The sequence below is a fragment of the Abramis brama genome (genome assembly GCF_963993115.1).
Source record: "Abramis brama genome assembly, chromosome: 5".
In the NCBI taxonomy this organism is placed as follows: Eukaryota; Metazoa; Chordata; class Actinopteri; order Cypriniformes; family Leuciscidae; genus Abramis; species Abramis brama.
Genome location: NC_139967.1, coordinates 34,369,508 through 34,394,682, shown reverse-complemented (window position 1 = coordinate 34,394,682; position 25,175 = coordinate 34,369,508). Strand labels below are relative to the sequence as shown.

General features: G+C 36.2%; 2 protein-coding genes and 1 long non-coding RNA gene across 6 annotated transcripts; 1 reads left to right on the top strand and 2 right to left on the bottom strand.

Annotated features, from left to right (window-relative positions):
- Positions 1 to 494: 494 nt before the first annotated feature.
- LOC311083812 lies at positions 495 to 3,581 on the bottom strand. The gene is made up of 3 exons (XR_014606359.1): positions 3,333 to 3,581; positions 3,128 to 3,187; positions 495 to 2,409 (listed from the first exon to the last, which is right to left on the bottom strand). It is a non-coding gene; the product is annotated as an uncharacterized lncRNA (long non-coding RNA).
- Positions 3,582 to 5,106: 1,525 nt separating this feature from the next.
- Positions 5,107 to 11,830, top strand: pmpca (peptidase, mitochondrial processing subunit alpha). Its single transcript, XM_084113691.1, has 13 exons — positions 5,107 to 5,225; positions 5,932 to 6,134; positions 6,229 to 6,308; positions 6,405 to 6,487; positions 6,595 to 6,689; positions 8,618 to 8,718; positions 8,808 to 9,071; positions 9,363 to 9,455; positions 9,548 to 9,666; positions 9,746 to 9,836; positions 9,911 to 9,973; positions 10,061 to 10,205; positions 10,857 to 11,830. Exons 1-13 carry the CDS (start codon positions 5,152 to 5,154, stop codon positions 11,024 to 11,026), a joined length of 1,581 nt encoding a protein of 526 aa, XP_083969817.1. The 5' UTR covers positions 5,107 to 5,151; the 3' UTR covers positions 11,027 to 11,830.
- Positions 11,831 to 11,970: 140 nt separating this feature from the next.
- On the bottom strand, positions 11,971 to 23,156 carry inpp5e (inositol polyphosphate-5-phosphatase E). 4 transcript variants are annotated; one of them, XM_084113684.1, is made up of 11 exons: positions 23,078 to 23,156; positions 19,119 to 19,978; positions 18,032 to 18,155; positions 17,851 to 17,948; positions 17,651 to 17,775; positions 16,564 to 16,683; positions 15,876 to 15,983; positions 15,619 to 15,780; positions 15,382 to 15,497; positions 15,157 to 15,293; positions 11,971 to 13,053 (listed from the first exon to the last, which is right to left on the bottom strand). In XM_084113684.1, the coding sequence occupies exons 2-11, from the start codon at positions 19,916 to 19,918 to the stop codon at positions 12,918 to 12,920; spliced, it is 1,926 nt and encodes a 641-aa protein (XP_083969810.1). In that variant the 5' UTR covers positions 19,919 to 19,978; positions 23,078 to 23,156; the 3' UTR covers positions 11,971 to 12,917. The 4 variants fall into 4 exon arrangements, with proteins under 4 accessions (XP_083969810.1, XP_083969811.1, XP_083969813.1 ...); XM_084113685.1 differs by having other exon boundaries at positions 23,084 to 23,150; XM_084113687.1 differs by lacking the exon at positions 23,078 to 23,156 and adding an exon at positions 22,928 to 23,054.
- Positions 23,157 to 25,175: the final 2,019 nt, after the last annotated feature.

Below are 25,175 nucleotides of genomic sequence, written 5' to 3'. Positions count from 1 at the left end.
ATTCTTTATTTACATTTTCAATCAGAAGGACTTGTCATGGATGATCTTTAATCCACATATAGGCATATGTCTGACAAATAAGATAATAAAGATGACAAGACAGCAAATTCATCACATAAACAAGTGTTATATTTAGTCATTGTCAGAGATGGGCATAAATACATGGAAATGTATTTAAAATACAAATACAAAATACTGTGTGGAAAAAAATGTATTTAAATACAAATAAAAAATACTGTGTGAAAAAATGTATTTAAATACAACAAATTGTGTATATTTGAAAATACACAAAATACATGTGAAATTGGCCATCCAGTGCAGGTATAGGTCACAGTGAATGAAGAAACTACATAGGCCTACTGACTTTTCATTCCTAACCACACCTCTGCCCTTTCTTTCTTTCTTTCTTTCTTTCTTTCTTTCTTTCTTTCTTTCTTTCTTTCTTTCTTTCTTTCTTTCTTTCTTTCTTTCTTTCTTTCTTTCTTTCTTTCTTTCTGGCAATTACAAATAAACTTATGCAAAATAGCAGCCATTTATATACTTATTTCTGGTTACAATGTAGTCTATTACTTGTGGTGAACACTATTAAAAAATTCATACTGTATGTAAAACTGTGGGAACCTTTTCTGCTATCAAAGAATATGGATGGGCGGTATGACCAAAATCTCAATTTTACTTCACAGTAACAATATCATGGTTTCACAATTCTCAATATCAGTTTTGATTCCACAGCATAAACTGAATTTCTGATTATTATTATTTTTTTTTATTTTTTTTTTTGCTGCAGGTAGTCCAATGCTTTTAAGTAAGTTTCTATACATTTAGAAAGTGTATCTAAAATTTCAAATTAGAATTAATTTAGATTCATTTGACACTATTTACCCCTTTTTTATTATTATTTTTTATGTACAATAAAACTAAAAGCTGAAGATTTTTGTGGTGTATCATTCATCAGTGTTTGTTTTCCACTCCAACGTTCCAATAATTCCTGCCCACTAAAAGCTGCACGGATAAATTTGCATTTTATATCATCACTATGGTATGTAGTGTCATATCACCCAGCCCTAACATGCAGTAATGCTTTAAACACATTTCACAAGCTAGTTGATAAAAATCAACAACCGGCCAAGACTGATTGGCTAACGCTATTTTCCCACTTGTCTGTGCTCTTTTATTCTTTCATGTTAACTGAAGTGAATAATGCACTAGTTTAACTTTAATCAACAAGTAGAATTGATCATGACATTCTCACCTTATAAAAAAAAAAAATCGCTGATGCAATGCTGAGCTAGTGAATGTCTGAACTAGTTGATGCACAAAATCAATACCCTGATAAAGAGGTTGACTGGCAAAAAGTATTTTATGTATTTTGAAAATACAAAAATACTCATCTTAAATGTATTCAAATGCAAATTACATTAGATTTTTTCCAAAGGCTTTAAAATACAAAATAGTATTTTGTATTTCAAATACGTATTTTAAATACATGTATCTGAAATACTGCCCATCCCTGGTCATTGTTCACAGTGTAACGCTGTGGGCTGTGTCTGGATTCCTGACACACTCAGCTCAATACAGGCCTGGTTTCACAGACAGGGCTTAGATTAAACCAGGATTAGGCTTTAGTTCAGTTAGGGCATTTAAGTAGTTTTTATAAACGTGCCTTAAAAAAAGCATTACTGGTGTTGAGACAAAACAATCTTGATCTTGAGACAAAACAATGGCACTGACATATTTTAACTGAAAGAAACTTGCACATTTTCCAAGTTTTGCACATTTTGCACAACTTGACACATATTAAAAACAGCTCAAACGTGCATTTTAGTCTGGGACTGGTCTGTGAAACCGGGGATAAAGTGTTTGTGTGTGCAGGTCTCTCACAAGTGAATCTCATTTATTCACCCCTGTCATACATGATTTTATAACCAAGCTTCATGAGTATAATAATCAAGTAAGCTATTGATTCTTTCTCAAAGTTCTGTGACCTAAATCGGCCAAATGTAAAATGTTGATATTAAAGTAAGTTAACATTAGGTAAGTTAAAGTAGGTAACGCATTCGTTAACATATAACATTAATAAAACAAATTTGTTCTTGCTCACAGTGCATTAATAATTGTTAAGAAATACAACTTTTTTCAGATGTATGAAAGTGTTGTTTTATTCGTGTTATTTAGTTAACTAATGTTAACAAATGAAATCTTACTATAAACATTAATATTTACACATTTGAATTAGCTTTCCTGATGTATTTGAATATTTTATCCATATCTACATGAGAAGAATCCAAATCCAAATGAGACCTGACAGAACCAGAAGAATTTCCAGTGGGAAATATAAATTAGCACTGGCATGAAGATGAGGCAAACAGAAAGCTTGTTCTAACATGAGATGAGTCTCTGCGCTGAGACCTGAAAAACATAATTCAATATCTCAGATTGTATCATTTAAAGGCCACAACATTTACAGACTATAACATAGCATGGACTCAAGTGTTGGGCAGTAATGCGTTTTACTAATGGAAAAGTAATATAACTAGTGTAACGAATTACTGTTGCCAGGAAGTAATAAGTAAAGTAATCATATTACTTTTGAAATGAGTAATAAATAAAAAATAAATAAAAATGAGTGGAGCCAAACACTGCTAAGTTACTTGTTTGTAAGCCCATATTCATGTTAACAACCCATACACAAAAGAAATATATTTGAAATATATTTTCAGTATATATTTTGGAATATATGCAAATATCTGAAATTGGCCCAATAAATATATTTCACACTTAACATCATATATTTTTGTTATATTTCATAATATATTTCAATGTATTTGGAATATATGCCACATATATTTTGACACTTTTGGGGACCCATACAGAAAAAAATACATTGAAATATATTCTGAAATATAACAAAAATATATGATGTTAAGTGTGAAATATATTTATTGGGCCAATTTCAAATATTTGCATATATTCCAAAATATATACTGAAAATATATTTCAAATATATTTCTTTTGGAATGCACATTATAACTATACTGCACTGATTCACTACACATATGTCATTGACAGCAGCAAATACAATTCATCACACATGGCAGATTAATAGTGCCGAAGAGGTGCATCTTACCATTCTTAATCCATTCATTCCATGCATGTATCTGGTCACTATCATGATCCACAGTAGATGCTGTGTGGACATAAACTCTTTTAATAAAGTGCAGAAAAAAAAGTCTTTAAACAAAAATAGAAAATTGCATACAAACACCTACTCATGCTTTCATATTTATTATCAAACGTCGCTCAAGACATGAACATTTGGACATTATTCTCACCATGCGAGTGATCCAGAAGCAGTTTCCTCAGCTCTCTCAGTGTCTGCGTGAGGTTTTTCAGTCTGTGATGTAGGTTCGCATTCTCCTCCCTCAGAGTGTGAATTGTATCTTGAAGCTCATATGAAAAGTTAATTCGTGGTATAAAAGACATGGTCAACAAAATAAGCACTGAAAACATCCTTCATTAAATGTAGAAGCTGTTGCACACTTCTTTCAGTCAACTGATTCTTGTGTGGCCCGCACACGCATGACAAAAAGCACTTAGAGCTGATGCGTGCATTTAGAAATCAATCCAATTCTCATGCACCATTTATTTGGGTCTCAATACAAGTAAGGACACACTGTTCTATATACAGATATCTTTTTAGGTTAACTGGTGTTAAAGAAAAATGTGAAAGCCTTTCAATGTAATGTGGTTTACTTAATGTCAGGCATGAATCTAATATTGGTTTATATTCTTTAGTAGCTTTTTTGAACAATATCCCTTACATAGGAAGACTGGGCCTAATTTTTTAATCCAAGGAATATATTTTTTTTTAATTCTTCAGTTTTTGTGTGTGTGTGTGTTAATATACCTCACAACCAAAAAAAAAAAAAAAAACTTTTATTGCTCAGGAGAAATCATACAGCTTATTTAGAGCACATGCTTTTGGGGGCATGTTGTCATAATATGACCTTGCCATTCATCTGTTTAAGGCTATTTAACCCCTTAATTGCTGGCTGGACGCTTGGCGCTCTTTTTATTTGTCGCCTTTTTTCATACCTCATATTTTAGTAATCATCATTAATTAGGTAGCTATCATTTGAAAGCTTATACGTACTCAAAATTCATCCTGTGAAAACCATTTTGAAATTGGACGTTACATTACCATGTAAACTGCACTCCAAATTACAGTGTCAGGTTTCATATTACAAAATGTATTTTAACTACTTTATAATCAGAACCTTGTCTAACCTTGTCTAACACATGTCATCGGAAAGGTCTGAGTCTCAAGGTTCCATATTTTGTGAGAAGTGATATTTGGACAGAAATGTATTAATTTATTACAAGAGAATGCATAAAAAATAGACAATGGAATGTGGGTGACACCTGGTGGATATTTTTGATACAGCGCCTTAACAAAATCTCATATAATAGTAACTTGATTTAGAGTACATTTTAACTTCCATAGCTCCAAAAAGACCAAACTACTATATTCCAAAGCATTCTTCAATTACAACCATAAGTTTGGATAGTACATTTTCATGTCTTCTCAAAAAGGGGGTTGACAGTTAAAAGGTTAATGGCTTTTCAGCAAAATATAAACAGTAGGCTACATATTATGATACGCATAATGATTCATAAGAAAGCAAATCATTAAATGTATCTGTTTGGTAATTCATAATTATAATTAATTACAACAAGTAGAACAACCTACTAGGAAAACATTTGTGTAGACTTATGAAATATCTTTAGTATAAATCTTTAGCATAGTAGGCTATATCTTTAGTGAAAACTAGCCCCAGTCTTTCTTACATGTTAAGTATGTAGGCCTAGTACAGTAAGTAGGCATCATAATATATACTGTGAAAATACCAGGTTTTTATGTTTTCCATCACAGTAAATGTAAATATACTTTGTTTTCTAAATATGTCCTGAATTTACATATGGCGTCTATGTGGGCAGCCTTTTTTTTTTTTTTTTTTTTTTTTTTTTTTTTTTCGTGGGCAGCATTTAGATAACGTTTTTTAACTTTTTTTTTCTTTTTCTAGGCAACATTGTTGCCAGCAACATTTCACAGAAAGAAGAGTAGGAAGTGTTTAATAATCATTTCCGGGTATGGTTCATGGTCAAATAGAATCCAACATGGCTGCTCACATGTCCAGATTGAGGGGCTGGAGCCGAGCGCAAAGGTTTGGTCTAATGTATTAGTTATTTACGCACTGTAATGAAGTGTGTCGTATGTATAGAGCCGTAGCCACATGTTTGTTCTGAATTTATAAATTAATATATATTGGGTATTCTGTCTACTTTATAAAATCGTTATAGCGGCATGTGCATGTGATAAACTTCGAAATCTCGCGTGCTTTCCCTCGCGCTTCGGTAATTAAACTGAATTGACAGCAAATATTAGCCTACAATAGCCAGTGTGGAGTTGTTGTTATTATTATTTTTTCTCATGATTTAACTGTCGTAGTTGTCAAATGTTGAGATACCTGTAAAAGGTACATACAGTTATTAAGTATATTCAATTAAATTCAATTCACATTTATTTCTATAGCGCTTTTCACATAATTTCAAAGTCCAAATTACAATTTAGAGTGTTCTGTTATCAGAGGTAACTGTCTAAGTTATGTATTTCAGAAATTTACATATACAAAGTCACAGTTAGCTAAAAATATATTAATTTAAACAATTTAATTCAGAAACAATGAGCTCATTGAAGTAATGAATACTTGTTTGTTAACAAATGATTATGACATTTAGAAAAATGTAGCATTGGTGCATGTTGATTCAGAGTTTGCATCATCTGAAGTCTTCGCAGGAGTTGGCGCCGTCTCTTCATAGGTGTTGGGCATCTGAAATATATGATTATTGCTAAGTGTCTGTGTGCTGCAGGTATGGCATCGCAGTATGTAGACCGTACAGCAGTGGCAGTGCGTATCCAAACGTGTCCCTGTCCACACCGCTGCCCGGGATTCCCAAACCTGTCTTTGCTTCTGTGGACGGCCATGAGAAACACGAGACTAAAATCACCACCTTAGAAAACGGACTCAAAGTTGCATCGCAGAACAAATTTGGTCAATTCTGTACTGTTGGAAGTAAGTAAAATGTGTAGCAGATACTCTGATGTTGTTTGATTCTAATGAGCTGAACCAGATACCAAGTGTTTTTATTTCACCTGTTTGTTTTTAGTTTTAGTAAATTCAGGCTCGCGTCATGAAGCAAAATATCCCAGTGGAATTGCACACTTTTTGGAAAAGCTTTCCTTTTCTGTAAGTCTGTCAATGATTATGAGTTGGACTACTAAATAGCTTTGACGCTGTTTTGATTTTTAGTGCACAAACCAACTCATTCTTCTTTACTGTAAGTCTACAGCCCAGTATGGAAGTAAAGATGAAATTCTCCTAACACTTGAGAAACATGGAGGCATATGTGACTGCCAAACATCCAGGTCTTGCATTTCTTTTTTTATTTTAGTCTAAAGTCAATTGTATTTTTTAATGCTGTTATGATTCTTTTCTGTTTACCTCATGCTTTATTTCTTTCTGTCATTTAAAGAGACACAACGATGTATGCGGTTTCAGCTGAAGTGAAGGGTCTAGAAACTGTGGTGAACCTCCTGTCAGATGCAGTTCTACAGCCTCGTTTATTAGGTGAGCATCTGAAAAACAACTGATTATTTGAATCTTTGAAAGGGTTAAAGAGACTCTACCAGTCAAAAGTTTGGAATTTTTTTTTTTTTTTTGAAAGATGTCTCTTATGATCAAAAATACAGTAAAAAACAGTAAATCGTAAAATATTATTACACATTAAAGTGCCCCTATTATTCTTTTTCAGATAATACCTTTTATGCATTGCGTAATATAGCTGTTTGTGAATGTAAAAGGTCTGCAAAGTTTTAAAGTGCACGATAAATATTGTCTCTCCCAAAAAAAGAATAGATTCTGAACTGCAGAAACGAGTCGTCAGCAATTCCAGTCTCACTTCTGTAGCCTACATGCCTACAAATTTGCATAATGCGTGTTCAGAAAATTAACGACAATAATAATGAACTTCAGCTCCGGACAGTGTTGCCAGATTGGACTGGTTTCAAACATAATTTGTGTTGCGCTTTTACTTCAAACAGAACCAATATGTCATTCTTGAAGATTTCTTGAACATAATGCAATTCTTAGCACAGTCAAAACGGATTAATCGTGAATCCAAACCTCTTTTCAGCAGCTGCCAGGGACGAGTAGAGTGTAGTTTGGACGGTTTAAAAGTTGCTCATGTCCTGATCAGGCCAGTGCGCACATGATGATGGACAGGAGTGGTCCCATATTCGATTTCAATTAAGTCATTGAACTGTGCTCTCAGAGTTATGTATTTATAAAGAGCCTTCGAGTCATTGCTCATCACTGCTGTAATCCACGTTTTAAGAGTTGGGCCACTCTTTACTATAGATACAACTTACTGTATATGTATGCTACTTTGGCATAGCAATCACTTGAATATACAGCCGCTGAACTGACCCCAAACCAGCCCAAATTTTGTCCACCCGCCCAAACCAATTTTTACCTGTACAATCAAATTCAAAACCACCCAATCTGGCAACACTGTCCTGAGCTGATGTTCAGTAATGGTAATAGACATTTTGTGTCCAACATGCGGTGTAAGCGGTAGAGCAATCACAACAGACTGCACCGTCTGACCAATCAGAGCAGAGTAGGCTCTTGGAAAGGAGGGGTTTAGAGAGACAGAATCTCTCACTGAAAACGAGTTGTTTGATACATGTGCAATGTATATTATGAGAAAATGAAAGTGTTTTTTGTCCTTTGATGCATGTAAACCTGTTGTAGGAGACCTCTGAAACAAAATTAGGAACCTTTAAAATTGCATAATAGGGGGACTACTATTATTATAATGTTACAAAAAAATATATTTTCTGAATAGTTTCTATAGTTTCTGAACAAATGAATCCTGAATCCTTAAAAAAAATGTATCACGGTTTCCACAAAAGTATGAAGCAGCACAACTGTTTTCAACATTAATAACTATTATTAAAAATTGAGCATCAATAATAATTGATGACTGCACCAAATCAGCATATTAGAATGATTTCTAAAGGATCATACACCTGGTGTGTGTGTGTGTGTGTGTGTGTGTGTGTGTGTGTGTGTGTGTGTGTGTGTGTGTGTGTGTGTGTGTGTGTGTGTGTGTGTGTGTGTGTGTGTGTGTGTGTGTGTGTGTGTGTGTGTGTGTGTTCACTACTCCTAATGTGTGTGGACTTATTTGGATGGGTTAAATGCAGAGGTCAATTTCCAAGGTATGGGTTACACACACATGGGTTGGCCTTCACATATCACTTTCATTCATCATGTGACACTGAATACTTAATTCAGCTTTGCCATCACAGGAATAAATTACATCTTAAAATGTTAAAATAGAAAAGTTCTTTTAAATTGTAATCATATTTCAGAATATTATAGGTTTTTAAGTCAAGTCAAGTCAAGTATATTTGTATATTTTCAAAAACATTTAAAATAATCTGAATTATTCCAAACTTTTGACTGGTAATGTAACTTTATGATATTTTCTTCAGATGAGGAGATTGAGATGACCAGAATGGCTGTTCGGTTTGAGTTGGAGGATCTGAACATGAGACCTGACCCGGAGCCTTTACTAACAGAAATGATTCATGCAGTATGACCACTTCTACAAATATCAATACTTTGCTGTAGATCATTGAATTGAGTTTGTACGTCTTATTTTATTGTCTCTTCAATGTTTAGGCAGCATACAGGGGCAACACCGTGGGCCTGCCTCGCTTCTGCCCTGCCAACAACGTTGAGAAGATCGACAAGAGGCTGCTTCATAAGTACCTGCAGAGCTATTACTGCCCGGAGCGCATGGTGCTGGCCGGGGTTGGGATTGAACATGAGCAGCTTGTTCAGTGTGCCAGGAAGTATCTCCTAAATGTTAAACCTGTATGGGGCGTGAGCACACCTGCCAACGTCGACCTGTCAGTAGCACAATACACCGGCGGCATTGTTAAGGTGAGCACCTTTTTAAAGGCTGTGACGCACCAAGCCGACGTCAAAGAACTAACAGTGACGAAAAGCCGACTGTTTTGTCACCCCGCGTTGCTTGCATCTGACACTTTCGCTAACCTGAACAGCCAATCAGAGCGATCTCTCTTACCGACGGCTCTGACGGAGACGCTAACATGCTGAAACCACAAAAACGAACCCATTGCCGACCGTCGGCATGGTGCGTCACGGCCCAAAGACCAGCAGAATTTGAGAGATTCCCGAATTACTTAAGCTAAGCTTTTTGTCTCATATCAGATGGAGAAGGACATGTCCGATGTGAGTTTGGGTCCGACGCCCATTCCTGAACTAACGCACATCATGATTGGGCTGGAGAGCTGCTCCTTTTTGGTTTGTTACACATTAAATCAAATCATTTCAATCTCACACTTGCTGAAATTGGTTGTGTGCTTATATAAGTCTTTTTTGTGACTGACTGATAGGAGGATGACTTCATCCCCTTTGCGGTCCTCAATATGATGATGGGAGGCGGAGGGTCCTTCTCTGCTGGAGGGCCAGGAAAAGGCATGTTCACCCGTCTCTACCTTAATGTGCTCAACAGGTGTGGCATCATCTCTTTATGCTCTGAAACTGCTGTTATATGGTGAGCCGTTTTTAGCAATCTGTTGTCGTTTGGACAGGCATCACTGGATGTACAATGCTACTTCGTACCACCACAGCTATGAAGATAGTGGTCTTCTGTGTATCCATGCAAGTGCAGACCCTAGACAGGTACTGTAGTTTGGTTTACGTGATAAATATTACTACAATACACCGTATTTTTTTTAAACTAATCATCTTTTTAGGTGCGAGAGATGGTGGAGATCATTACAAGGGAGTTCATTCAGATGACTGGGACAGCAGGAGAAGTAAGACCTTCTTTTGTTAATTGTTTCTCATTCTGAATTTGTTGCAATTTTTTGCATTGCATTGTTGCAAATCTCTCACTTGTGCAGATGGAGCTAGAGAGAGCCAAGACACAACTGAAATCCATGCTCATGATGAACCTGGAGTCTCGACCCGTCATCTTTGAAGACGTAGGTCGACAAGTACTCGCGACGGGCAAGAGGAAGCTGCCGCATGAGCTGTGCGAGCTCATCAGTAAGTGTTGATGAGACTGCAGAGTAAAGCCTAGATCAACTCTTAATTTAGCTTGTAAATGTATGTTTAATACTTAAAATACCTTTCAAAACTTTGGGGTCAGTGAAATATATATATATTTTTAAGAAATTCAGCAAGGATGCAGTGAATTGATTAAAAGTAACAGTAAAGACATTTATAATGTTTAAAAAGATTTCCATTTCAAATGAATGAAAAGAACAGCATTTGTGAAAGAATCCTTAAAAAAGTACCATGATTTCCACAAAGATATAACACGACTGTTTTCAACAAGAAATATCTCTCGAACACCAAATCAGCATATTAGAATGATTTCTGAAGGATCATGTGACACTGAAGACTGGAGAAATGATGCTGAAAATTCAGCTTTGCCATCACAGGAATAAATTACATTTTAATTATTATATTTCTCAATATTAATGTTTTGTAATATTTTTATCAAATAAATTCAGACTTGGTAATCATCACCAATGACTTCTTTAAAAAAAAACTACTTTTGAAGGGTTGTGTGCCTTCTTGACTCAATAGATTACTTGGCTTGAATGTGTAATATCAGTATCAAACTATTCACTTGTTCTTTACTGGAGACATTTCTGTGGAAAAAAAAATCAATTAACAATTTCTTTGTTTTAGGTAATGTAACGGCCAGTGACATCAAGAGAGTTACGGCGAAGATGCTGCGTAGTAAGCCTGCGGTGGCTGCGCTGGGAGATCTGACAGAGCTGCCCTCGTACGAGGACATTCAGGCCGCTCTCTCGAGTAAAGATGGACGCCTGCCTCGCATATACCGCCTGTTCCGATAGAGGACCGACGGCTGACAACATCTAGAGACAAATAGGAGCACTGACCCAACAAATATTATTCTTGACTGGAATTGTCCATACAATGTGTTTGGTTCCCAACATTTTTCAAAATATAAAATTTTCTGTTACGCAGAAGAAAGAGGGTCAAACAGGTTTTGAATGACATGAGAGTGAGTAAATGAGCATTTTCATTTTTGTGTGGAGAATCCCTTTACATTTTAAATGCTGATTTGATGGCTGTTCAATTCCACACACCCCACATTGATTTTTTTGCATGATTTTGTTTGAACCCACCATGTGTTTAAAGTGAATGTGCTCATTTTTCATATTCTGATTTGGTTCAATAAGTGGACTTTCCCATGCCATTTGTTCACATGTCTGCATTGCTGTCGATAGGCTGTGCTCTTCTGTGTAAAACTGGGCAAACCAGAAAGATATTCCTCACATTACGTAGCATTTTTTCACAAAGCTCCATAAAACTCTTATCTTTTAGTTAGTGTTAGATATTAAAATATTTAATCAGAATGACAGAGACTGTGCACTTACCATAGCAGTGAAAACAGACCCATAGACGAATGGTCTAAAGTGTATATAAGCTCTACTGCTCTTGCTAAATTACTGTTAATATGACCCTCCCAACCCAATCATTGTCATTATCCCTTTATGTTGGTTTGCCCTAAAATAACATATTTATTCCCTTGCACTTCTTCAGTTTACGGTTATATTTTTCCATTGCTGCTCATTATGATGGCAATGGGTGAATCTGACATCCCTTGAAAAAGAATTAAAGTTTGATCTTTTCTATTTTTTGGCTTTCAATATTTTTTTTGTCTCTGTGCATTTTGAATATTCAGCAATATGTTCCTCGGTTTGTGTTTGAATAACCTTTTTGCTGCCAAATGTGCGCTTGAAACAAAATCATAAGAAATAACACCAAATACAAATCAGTTTTTGTATTACTTTACATTGTAAACAAATATTTGTAACAGGCTATTATTTGGTTTTAAACAGCAGAATGTATTTGAAGTCACTGAGGCAATCATGAGCAAGATCGCAGGCACTTTCAGTACAAATAGAACTGAAATTCATGATGTGAATGCGTGACTTACTATTACATCACAGTCACCGAGATCCATGCGCAAGCAATACCAATACAATGGTCGTTCCCAATATCGCACTTTACATCAAGTAAGCTGAATTTTGTTGTTAGTTAACAGTTAAGGCAGTAAACTCAAGTATAGTCTGTGCCTCCTCACTTAGATTTTGCACACATTTTAACCAAAGGTCAAATTCTCAACATTGACACACCACGTTCACCTATCGATGACAATCAATGAATAAACAGCTGCTAACACCAATATTCCCTCATTTTGCTGGTAATGATGCTACAGTACAGTTTCCTTTTTAAAAGCAGTACCACTGTTAGCACATTGTTAAGAAACAGTTCAAAAGAGACCCAGAAGCCAATGAAACCAGGCGGATCAGCGACCGCTGAAGACTGGTATGAGGTGTTTTTACATTATCAGTAAAAGATTAGAAGTTGAGCTAATGGTTTAACAAGGCCATGAAACACTATCAGTTGAAACCGTACATAGAACAGACTGTTACAGCTTGCAAGTTAAATAGCAGAATATAAAACAATACAAAAAAACTAATTAGGAATAATGGATGTACAGTACAGTTAACTGAATTTACTCTGGTCAGTATAATTTATAGATTTAAAAAGTCATATTTTACAGTTCCAACACTAGCTGCTAAAAGTCCAGCTGCAGTCTTTTGGTCCCTGGACTGTGCACTTCAGTTATCCTTTGGTCCTGAAAGTCCAGCTTTCCAAGTCAGTAGCTCAGTGTTGATCAGTTTTAGCACCCTATGGCTCTCGCACATCGGTAGATCAGGATATGGTGCAAACCGTACTGTTATTCTGGTTTTTCATGGCTGCCTCTCTCTTCTTCAACTCCCGTGTGATTCTCCTTCGGATTCCTTCTAGGTACAGGCTCCTGTCGAACTGGCCAGCACCCAACGGAATGCTGGGGAGGATAACAGACTGAGTTAGTGGTTTATCAAACCTGCATGAAAAATGTCTTATGACAAACACACATCTATAACATAAACAGATCTCAAAACATTCCATTAATTGATGAAAAGCTTGAGTTGACTAGATCAGTGGTTCCCAACCTTTTTTTGTCTGAGACCCCCTTTTCCCCAAGAAAATATTTTAGGGCCCCCCTTCACATTTAATGATATTATCGCTCTTGTAAGCTTGCAGCAAAGATGACAAAATATGTTGTTTTCAAACAAACGGTATGTTTACTATAACCAGATATGTTTATGCACAAATAATAGCCTATAATATTGAAAATACAATAACAAAAACATCAGGTCCTTTGTAATTTAAAAACGTAAGCCTAGGAGTAGCCTATAAAGTGTCCCTATTTGAAATGCAATAATAAAAATATATTATCCACACTGGTGTGTAGGTAAAAAAAAGAAAAAAAGAATATAGGCTATTACTAAATGACTGCTCTCTGGGACCTCAATACTTGCATGTTATTTGTGAGGCTTTATCAATGTGAGGCTTTATTTTTGACGCTTTTGGCGCTATAGCAAGCGATAATAAACTTGCGTTTATTAACAGAATAATGCGTCTTTCGGAAGAGCATTGTAGCCGGAACTACTTCTCTCTGTGTACGTCTATGACGAGTCACGCAGGTACAGGGCTACTCCGCAGCGGCAGCGATCCGAACCAGTGTAAAATAGTCCCAATGTAAACACTTATTATAGGTGTACCATAGTGGTTCAGGATAAGACAAAAACATGGATTGGAAAATGGATTCATGATGAACTCGCTCATTATATAAATGTTGTACATTTTTAACAGAAAAAAAGTTAAGGATTTTATTTAATGCTCGTTGCTCAAAACTTTTCAAAATATGACACGACCCCCCACAGAGCTCGCTGAGGCCCCCTTGTGGGCCGCGACCCCCCTATTGGGAACTGATGGATTAGATCACATGGCTTGTTTTGAAGGGAGACAACAGCCACTGCTTTTGATTGCCATTATCTTTTTTAAGGTAACTCGTAACACCAAAATATTTAGAATGACATGAATGTGAAGAAGTCAAACTGGAGAGTCATGTAACTACTAGTTAGTGCAACCAAAAATTCGGTCATCATTTACTCAAAATGTCGTTCCAAACCCTTAAGACTTCTGTTTATTTTCTAAACGGAAATGCAGATTCTGAGCTTCAGTTGACCATATTAAAGACTATAGAATAACACAAGACACGTCACTCGTATTGTTTTGAATGGGGAAAAGTGCAACGCTCAATATGGCGGAATAAGTCCCGCCTTCTAAATAAGAGCCAATCGGCGATTGATAGAGTGATTGCGTCACTGCAGCTGCCCTTAGAAGCTCCGGTTCCTATAGAAACAGTCAGACATGTGCTTCCACTGCGCATGAGCTTGATCCAGACTGAAAATTTTTGTTTTCTGTCATGAATCGAGCATTTAGAAACAAAATTTATAAGACAGTTGTTGTCAGATTTCATGGGTGATTTCAAATATGAAATTTAATCGTAAGCTTGACGAACAGTTTGATGTTTCCCCATTCAAAGAGATGGGAGCTGCACTTGCATGACCGAGAGGCGTTTCAAAGATGGCCGCCGAGTGAAATGACTTTGACCATAATTGTTTCAAAGATGGCCGCTGAGTGAAAGGACTTTGACCATAATTGTTTCAAAGATGGCCGCTGAGTGAAAGGACTTTGACCATATTTGATGAGCTCTATGTATGTACGCTAATCAATGCTTGCATATGAATTAAATCTGTTCATCATATAAAGTGATTGGGTTTCCTCAGAAGATTGGATTAAACCATTGGATTCATATGGATTACTTTTACAATGTCTTTATAAACTTTTTAAACTGTAAAAGTTTTGGTGAAATTGAGGGACAGAAATCTCTCAGGTTTCATTAAACGCATCTTCATTTGTGTTTCAAAGATGAATGAAAGTCTTTGTTTGGAACAACAGGAGGGTGAATAAATGGTGACAGAATTTTCATTTTACGGGTGAATTATTTCTTTTCATGATTACCACTCAATAAGTAGAAATGAGTGCAAGTGCTGCTTACTTGTCTCTACCCGGACGAAGTTTGACCTGAAACATGCCGATGACTGGCCGGTGATCTGATGTCTTAATGGACGAGCAAGACGTATACTTGATCACTTTAATGTCATCTACTTGTCTGTTTCGATAAAGAATCCGATCCTGTCAACACAAGAGGAAAAATTAACTACGGTACTAGTATAGGGTATATAGTGACATATTAGCATATAATTAGCAAAAAACAGTTTACGGTATATGAGGGTGTTCTCTGCTTTGTGGTGGAGTCATAGACGTCACAACCAATGTCATACTTGTAAGTAGGAGGAAAGTGAATAGATGCTTCCTGAAACCCTTTAAAAATGGAACCTGCAAATGCACAAAGAGATTCTTCCAGTTAAATCAGTCAAAGAACAAAATATTCCCTAAAGGGAACATAATACCTGCATAAATTACACAGAACTGAAATTTTACATCTTTCTGCACTTGCCTTCCTTCATTTCTTTCAACAGCTGGTCATGTTGTATTAGTGGGCTCATATCTGTGCCTACACCCTGATTCAAAATGGCCTCCACCTCTCCTCTGGCTTTATTTAAGCGGAAGTTAAAATCTCCAAACCAGAAGACTTCATCAAAACGGGTTGTGACATCACCTGAGAATGAACCATTTTTTGTTAATAAAATTCAAATAATAAAATAAATAATACACCATAAAATCTTTAAATATGACAAATGCAGTAACACTCACAGGTGGTGGAGCGGTAAGGGTTGGTATCAGGAAGGTTTCTAGGAAGAGCCAATGCTTCTATTATCTTGTTATAGTCTAAAATCCTCTCATATACTTTAGAATCTCCAGCTGAAACAAACACAAAGACTGGGTTGGGTTTATTCCTAGCTGGGCTTAAAGGGATAGTAACCCAAAAATGAAAATTCTGTCAGTAATCACTCACCCTCATGTTGTTCCAACCCTGTAAGACTTTCGTTCATCTTCGGAACACAAATTAAGATATTTTTGATGAAATCTGAGAGCTGGCTCACTCCTCCATAGGCTTCTATGGGATCGAAACTTGCCGGCCCAGAAAAGTTATTAAAGACATCGTTAAAATAGTCCAAGTGACTACAGTGGCTCAACCACAAGTTTATCAAGCAACGAGAATACTTTTTGTGCACAAAAAACAATCCCGATCCCTTAGAAGCCTATGGAGGAGTGATCCAGCTCTCAGATTTTATCAAAAATATCTTAATTTGTGTTCCGAAGATGAAAGAAAGCCTTACAGGGTTGGAACAACATGAGGGTGAGTGATTACTGACAGAATTTTCATTTTTGGGTGAACTATCCCTTTAAACCTAATGCCATAGTCTTTATAAACATTCATTAAAACATATAGCAGGGTTGTTCGCCCTTGGGTTAAGTTTCCATAAAATATTCCACTTACAGGTGAAATGGGATGTAATAAAGAGGAAGGATGTCCCAAAAAAAGTGAAGCCGATACCCACAGCTCCTTTAGTCTTAATCTGAGATATAATTCGGGTTGTGACAGTAGCATGTTCCACCTCTGTAGTGACAGAAAAAAACAAAATTTTATATATTATATTATATTATATTATATCATTCAAACATTTGAGGTCTATACGTTTTTACAAGAAATTAATACTTGTATTCAGTAAGTATACGTTAAATTAGGGATGGACATTTTTCAAAAATATTGTATTTGAATATTTGGCCTCATCAAAAACGAATACCTGATTATTCGTTAATTTAAATTAAGTTGAATTATTTATTTCAATCATCAAGTTTGGATTTCATGTGATTTCTCATTGTGACAGTGATATTATGATAACTCAGTTTCAGCAGACAATATTTACACATGACATGTCGATTCATTTGATCCAAAGTAATTCCATTTTGTAAGATCACTTAGATCAAAGTAATTCCAAACTGGCACAATCTTGTTTACACGCTCCACAGCGCCACTCAAGTTTTAGTTCGCGTACTTTGGAATTATCATGGCCAGCAAAGCAACATGTAGCAAAATTCAAATAGTATGTTTATTGGTTTGAATAATTACAGATCGAATATTCGACTATTCGTGCACACCACTACATTCAATTGATCAAAAGTGAAATGCTACTGTATTCTTTTGAACTTACACTGATAATATCATTGACAAGTCAACATAATAATAAGAAATGTTCCTTGAGCAGCAAATCAGCATATTAGAATGATTTGTGAAGGATCATGTGACACTAAAGACTGGAGTAATGATGCTGAAAATTCAGCTTTGCCATCACAGGAATAAATTACAATTTAAAATATTTTAAAACAGAAAACAGTTATTTTAAATTGTAAAAATATTTCACAACATTACTGTTTTACCGTATTTTTGAACAAATAAATGCCATGGTGAACATAAGAGATTTCTTACAAAAATATGACAGACATCAAGACCCCAAACTTTTGAATGGTACTGCATAATATACTATATCATATAAATAAAAATAAATAAATAAAAAAAGCTTTACCTGAACAAAACCATATGAGATCTCTCCTGACAAATATAGTGAGATAGAGAACTCCATGGGCTGCTGCGTACAGCATCACGTAATACGGCCCAAGAGTTTCCTGCAAGCGGATCTCCCACTCCCTCCTGTGGACAAACATGAAGAGGGTAAACATGCTGAGCATCAGAAAAAAAATAAAAAAATAAAATAAAATATCTTACCTATCTGGACAACCTTCCTGAACTCCTATAACGTAGACGTCCTGTGCAAAGTCTGTGTCAGTTGGGAGCAGAAGATCATCTAGGTTGTATGGAAGCACCTGAGACCAAGAGTGAGAGCTTAGGCTACAGCTGCTATGCACTTCAACAAACAAAACATGAGAAATGACATATTGTTCCACACCTTCTGTCCCTGCATGTTCCATGTGGCGACGTAGATACCGAGTCGTCTCTCTGGGAAGTAGCGGTCTAGCTCTTCTGCCCCCAGCAAGGCACCGCTACCCAAAACACTGCCCTCCAGAAAGCTCCTAAAAACACATGCAGGCACATTTTCAGGAAAACAAAAAACAAGAACAAAAACTTTGAGAAATTCTCCCTCTATCATACATCGCATAATATATTCAAATAAACTACATTATGATGACTTCACCCAAATGTTTTGAATGGTCATGCTGCCCTTTTCCACAGCATGTATGTGGAAATCCAGTATGAATCCATACAGTGACCAGGATTTACTTATTTTTTTTAAATCTAAAAAGTAAAAAAGTATAAGCCATCTTTTGATAATGTATATGTACTGCCCAATATTGGATAGGAAGGATAAAGGAGTCAATACGGACTGGATATTTAATTATATATGCATCACATTAAGAATTTAAGAATTAATAACATTAATAATTTAAGACTGTTAAATGTAATCTTTAGAATCTCAAAATAAATATCCATTTTTCATATAGCATATTTTTATTATGTTATACCTAAAATTTACTTGTAGCATTGTTTACTTTTTATTTATTTAGTCAAAATAGTATACATTTTTAATATCAGCCATAACATAAAAGTAATTATCGATAACGGCCAACTTTTGAACCCCTGGCGACAATATGATCAAACTGTGTGGAAAAGAACAGCGAGAAAATTCTTAGAAACCCACAGAAAAAATGTCCCACAGAAATGAATTACAAAAGGGTAAGTTAAATGACAACAGAATTTCATTTCTGGGTGAACCATCAATTTAATCAACAATAATATTGTCTAATAGTTAGTTATTGTATTTCATGTTGTATAGTCGTTTCACTTTCAAGCAGAACATGAGTGAACGCGCTGATGGAGTTTGACAGTTACAGAAGGTGCTGAACAAGCATCTCACTGATCCATTAATCTCCTTTGCATTCTTCAGCACGTGATCTTAAAGTGGAGGATATGCTGAGCGATGACTTCAAACAGGCTGCAGAAAAGAAGAAACGATTGAAAAGACACAAGCTCCTCACCTGTTCCTCACATCCCGGGGTCTGATGGGGTTCAGAACACTATAGGTGGACTTCATGGAATGGACAGAGGCATTGTCCGACACCATGGTGTCCGACAGCCGGCTATCGCTCAGATTCCTCTGAAGCCTCTCCGACCGCCCCCTTCTCCCCACCACACTGTAATCCAAGCAATCCCTGTCAATCCGATTAGTTGTCCTTAAGGACGCGGAGGCTGCGCTGGTATCCAGAGGAGGATATGTGCCGGTGAGCTGCAGTGGGGACAGAATAATTCTGGACGGTTTCATTCGCTCTTTATTCAGATCAAAATCCTCACGGGGGGACTCGTCGTTCTCGGAGAAGCTCCCGGTCCTTATCATGAACGGTGGTGTCTCCATGGGTGGGAGATCGAGTGGACGTCCGGATGTAAGGGCCTGGCCATTCACCGAGGCGGCATCCTTAAGCGAATCGGTGGAAGAGCCCGTCTCACCCGGGTCCGTGAGACTCTCCTGGCTGTTCCTCAATCTTCTCCCCCTCAGCTTCTCATCAAATGAGATGTTTTTACCCTCCATGCCCAATCCCACGGGCTTCGGAAGAGAGGGAGGTCGAGGCTGATATGGACTAAGCTTGGCGTCCTTGTTAAGCTCATCCTGAAGCAGTTTGGTCCCATCATATGGCTTCTTGATGTCTTTGAGCTCCTCCTTGTTGCTCTTCTCTTTCCTCAGGTCTCCACGCAGTACATTAATATCTGTTTTACAAGCTGGTTCTCCTGACCGGAGTTCAGCGGAGTTAAACGGGACGATGCCGTCTCCATGCTCACTCATCCTATTGGCAAACTTGGTTTTAGATGTAAACAAGCCCCATGGTACTCAACTGATTACATCCTGTGGAGAAAGTGAGAAATTATTATATAGATAACTTATTATTCTGTCAATTATTTATTTTGATTCAGTGATATTCCACATCTTGCCCAATGTGGGCAATTTTTATATTACATGCAGGTCTATATATTATGAATGAAGCATTGTGTGATAAATACATTTAAATTTTTAAAGGGATAGTTCACCCAAAAATTTAAATTTGCTGTTAATTTACTCACCCTCACACCATCCAAGATGTAGGTGACTTTTTTTTTCTTCTTCAGTAAAATAGTAAAGAAGATTTATAGCTGAAACTGTGGTCCTTAGTGATTCGTATAATGGAAGTTAATGGGTGCCATCACTTTGAGATTCAAAAAAACATATACAGACAAAACAAAATTAATACCAGCGGCTCCTGACGATACATTGAGGTCTTAAGAAGAGAAACGATCGTTTGGAGCGCGAGCTTCCTGTCGCATAATGAGGGGGAAGATGAGTGTGTTGTATATGGTTCATCAAAATGGTAATTGTGCTGTTCCTGGATGCCGCAACCTATATAAAAAATTAAGACCACGTTCAATTGCACAATCTCAATTGGGACAATTGACTTTTCACAGATTCCCAACGTTTCAGCTTGCATGGACCGATCACTTCGCTTCTTAGGACCTCAATGTATCGTCAGGAGCCGCAGATTTTAATTTTGTTTTGTCTGTATATGCTTTTTTGAATCTCAAAGTGATGGCACTCAGTGACTTCCATTATATGAATCACAGAGGACCAGTTTCAGCTAAAAATCTTATTTACTGTTCTAATGAAGTCACCTAGGCCTACATCTCAGGTGGCCTGAGGGTGAGTAAATCAAGAGCAATATATTTTTTTTTTTACTTTTTATGTTTAAAGAAATATAGCTATAGCTATACATTTTCATGAATAAAGTCAAGTCACCTTTATTTATATGGCGCTTTTTACAATACAGATTGTTTCAAAAGTTTACAATATAGGGGATATTAACATGCCTAAGACTTTTGCACAGTACTGTATGTATATATATATATATATATATATATATATATATATATATATATATATATATATAGCTGCTCTGGAGAAACCCGTGATCGTCCAGCTCAGTTCGGTTCTCATATAATGGTGTCAATGTAACTTAGGCAGATAATATTGTTGAATATTTAATGTCCTCAAATATTCAAAGAACCATAGCTTTTTGCTTTTTTCAAAATTAAATAATTGTGCTCTTATTTAAAAATCCAAAATTTAATAAAAACATATTATAACAATACTGTCTAGACAAAATGTTTTTGTGTTAAGTTAACATTTTATATATTTTGCGAAGCCAATTATTTCGGTGACAAATTTCGTATGTTACTCCTCCATTGTAACGTTAACAGAGGCGGACAGAGTACACAGCTACATTACTTGAGTAAAAGTACAGATACCCCTTGCTAAATTTTACTCAAGTACAAGTAAAAGTACTACAGTCAGATGTCTACTTAAGTAAAAGTACAAAAGTAATTGTTTTTAAAAGTTACTACTTGAGTATCAAGAGTACAAGGGTACATTTTCTAAATATTGCATTACTACTGCCACAGTGCTTACATTGGTAAACACAGCAAATACTTGAAGCGAAAACTATCATTAACTTGTTCAGAAAATTGAAATTGAGGCTGGCGAGGTGGGGCCACGGCTTGGCACATTCCCGGGATGCCATATTTTTTTCCCCAGGATGGTAGGGGAAGACTCATGAATATTCATTAGGGAAGTCATCCCTGATTGGTCTGATGACCTACCCCTAACCCCACCCCTAAACCTACCCGTCACTGGGGGTCTTATGACCTCCATAACCCCGCCCCTAAACCTACCCGTCACTGGGGGTCTTAAGACCTCCATAACCCCACCCCTAAACCTACCCGTCACTGGGGTTAAGACCAATCAGGGATGACTTCCCTAATGAATATTCATGAGTCTTCCCCTACCATCCTGGGAAAAAAAATATTGCTTCCGGGATGGACCTGCTGCGTCTTCATCCATTGTTTCGTCCATGGAAAGCTGAAGGTGATTGCTGATAGGCTGTCCCAATCAGTGGCACCTGCACAATCCAATCACATTTGAGAGGGTTTCCGAGATGTTTCTTTTTTCCTTTTTTTTTTATTTTTTTTTAGAAGAAGTAATGGGTACTCACAGTTATGGATAGAAATGTAGTGGAGTAAAGAGTACAATATTTGCCTCTCAAATGTACTTGAGTAAAGTCATGAGTACTCCCCAAAAATGATACTCGAGTAAAGTAGAGTTAAGTATCTGTTGACACAGATCCCTCAAAATTGTACTTAAGTACTGTAACTGTTACTCAAGTAAATGTACTCAGTTACTGTCCGGCTCTGAACGTTAAGTAGCTTTGGATAAAAGGGTCTTCTAAATGAAAATGACATTTTCTCCACTAAATAACAGCTTTGCTGTACTCAATATTAGAGAAAACTTTTGAGGTCAATAATGTTTAATGTTTTAATAAAGTTGTTCGTAACAGGTGTCGTGTAAACGGTCTATTTGTAACAGCTAAGAGATGGTGGCAAGAGGAAGAAAGTTTTGCACTAGTATTAACGTTACACAATCCATAAACAATTAGTTGTTGCAGCCCTACGTAAGACTGTATGAAAAACAACAACGGAATAATACACATTAATCATTAATAATCTACTAAAATGTTTATTTAGCAAAAGAGTTATACGTATTAAACGGACGTCGTAAATTATAAACACAAATCGTTAGGGTAACGTTACAAATATAATAATAACAACAACAACAGTCAGCAGCAACATAAAAACATTATTATTATTGGTGTCCAACTTTTAATTAATGCTTAGCAGCTAACTAAGACTGAATGACATCAATAATGAACTGTTATGATCATTGATTACAGCTGACTGGAAACTCTCTCCCTCACAGCGATGTAAAACTCACTGATGCCACACGATGGTCACTCACACATCTGGAAGATCGACGTAGCGTTTTATCTTTCCAAAATATGAATAATACAATGGAATTAAATCTATATTAAAATACATTAGTGTGAGGAATAAAATGACGCATTTTGAGTATGAAACAGCTCACCGTTACCTCCAGGTCGCTGAAGAGGCAAACTTAATGGACTTCCTTAACAACCAAAGCAACCAACAACTTCTCAAGAGGGTGTGCTGACTGTCTGCAGCAGTGTATTATGGAACAGCGCCATCGTGCGTTTATTATTCATCGAGTTGGTATTATTTTCACAAACAAGTGGTCAATTTACAAAACTATCCACTTATTACTCAGGAATATGGGAACCAATCTAGCACTGAAAATTCCATATTGATTACTGTGAAAAATGTGTTGCGTTTATAGTGGTAAATGTTAGGCTAATTACACTGATCCGTAGACTATATCTTTATTATAAGTGGATAATTAATATTATTTTCCTAATTGTTTCCCATTTCCCCCCCAAATTGGAACAATTGAATGGACAGTAAATTACAAAGTAGTCTAAAGCATATAAACACTGCCTTTTTTTCACTGGTTTTCACAGTGATAACTGATAAGTGAATGATAATCTGCTCCCCTCTTGTGTTTGGATTAAAAAAATTAGTCTAAAGTGTTATTCTTGTTATTAGTTTGAAAAGTAATAGACTACCAGTGAGTTAACTATTCTTGCTGTTGCTTTACCTTAAGATATAGACATTTGATTGGTGCGTTAAAGACAGCAGAATAACATAGTTTTGATTTAGAATTATGTTTTTTTTTTTATACTGAATTTTATTAAGATCAGTTTATAATACGTTTAGTATTAGTTGATCCTGGAGGGCCGCTGTCCTGCAGAGTTTAGCTCCAACCCTAAAAAACTCCCCTGATTGTAGGGTTAGGATTAGGGTTAGGGTTAGGGTTAGGGTTAGGGTTATCCTAACCTATCCTGAAGACATTGATTAGCTTGTTCAGGTGTGTTTGATTAGGGTTGGAACTAAACTCTGCAGGATCAACGTTCCCCACCCCTGCTCTAAAGGGTCAATGTGTGTTCAGTTTTTTAGTCTGAGAGTTGAATTTTAACACTTTAACAAAATGTAACACTTTCCTCTTCGGATATTTTTTTTTCTCACAAATTTATGACTTGACTTGAAGAAAGACAGACGCAGGTAACAGCACACGCTCAGTCGATGTCTCTCTCTCGCTCGCTGTCTGTTAGTGCAAATCTACGGAGCCTATATGTATAAATCACAAACACAGTCTTAAGTTTAAAAAAGAGCCAATTGGCAGTTAAATATACATTCTTCTACACTCTTGTTATCATTATTAATTTATCTAACATTCAATACACATGTGTGAAGTATAAAACAAGAAGGGCCTTATGAAAAAACATGAACATTGCGGTCGGTATTACAATATTGCGGTTATTGCGACAGCCCTAGTGTAACTTAAAGCAATATGCTGCAGATTTCAAAAGTTCTACTGAATATATATAATATATAATCTATAAGAAGTATTAAGCCTTGATTCTTCCCTTATATGGTATCTTCCCCTATTCTCTTATTTCTTTCAGTATACTCTGTAGAAGTAAATACAAACTAAGTTAATACAGCGATACTCTGAATTCACCTTTCGAGTAATAAATTCACTCTGGAAATAATCATGGAATGTAAATGAATTAATTTGGTACTTCTTGCAAATTATTTAATAAATTCACAATGATTCCCTTCACATAAATTTGAGTTTCAGTTTTCAAAATGAGTTCTTTGAGTCAGTGTTTGAAGTTATATTCACAATTTTGAATATAATATAAATATAAAATGGCTGAAACCATTGAACAACTGTATTGTCATTCACTCGGTCTTTCCTCTTTGATTGAATTTCTCCAAAAGAAACAGAGAAATACAGGTGTCCTATGTGCTACCGTCCAACTCTGCAACGTCTGCAAAGTCCCTATGTGGTATAAATCAAGCTTTTAAATGTTGTTTATATGTCTATGTGGTGTTTTTAATATGCTTTAAGTCAAACCGTGTGCAAATTCATAAGTCAGCAGCATTGCTGAGTATTTTCTCATTAAAACTGCAGTGAACCAAAGACAGTCTCAAAATCGCGGTTTGAAATCGCTGGTGTTTCTAACGTCACAAACTACCTTGTAACCAATCATGTCAACGTGTGATCGTCAACGAGTGGATCTCTGATGAGAATAAACCACGTA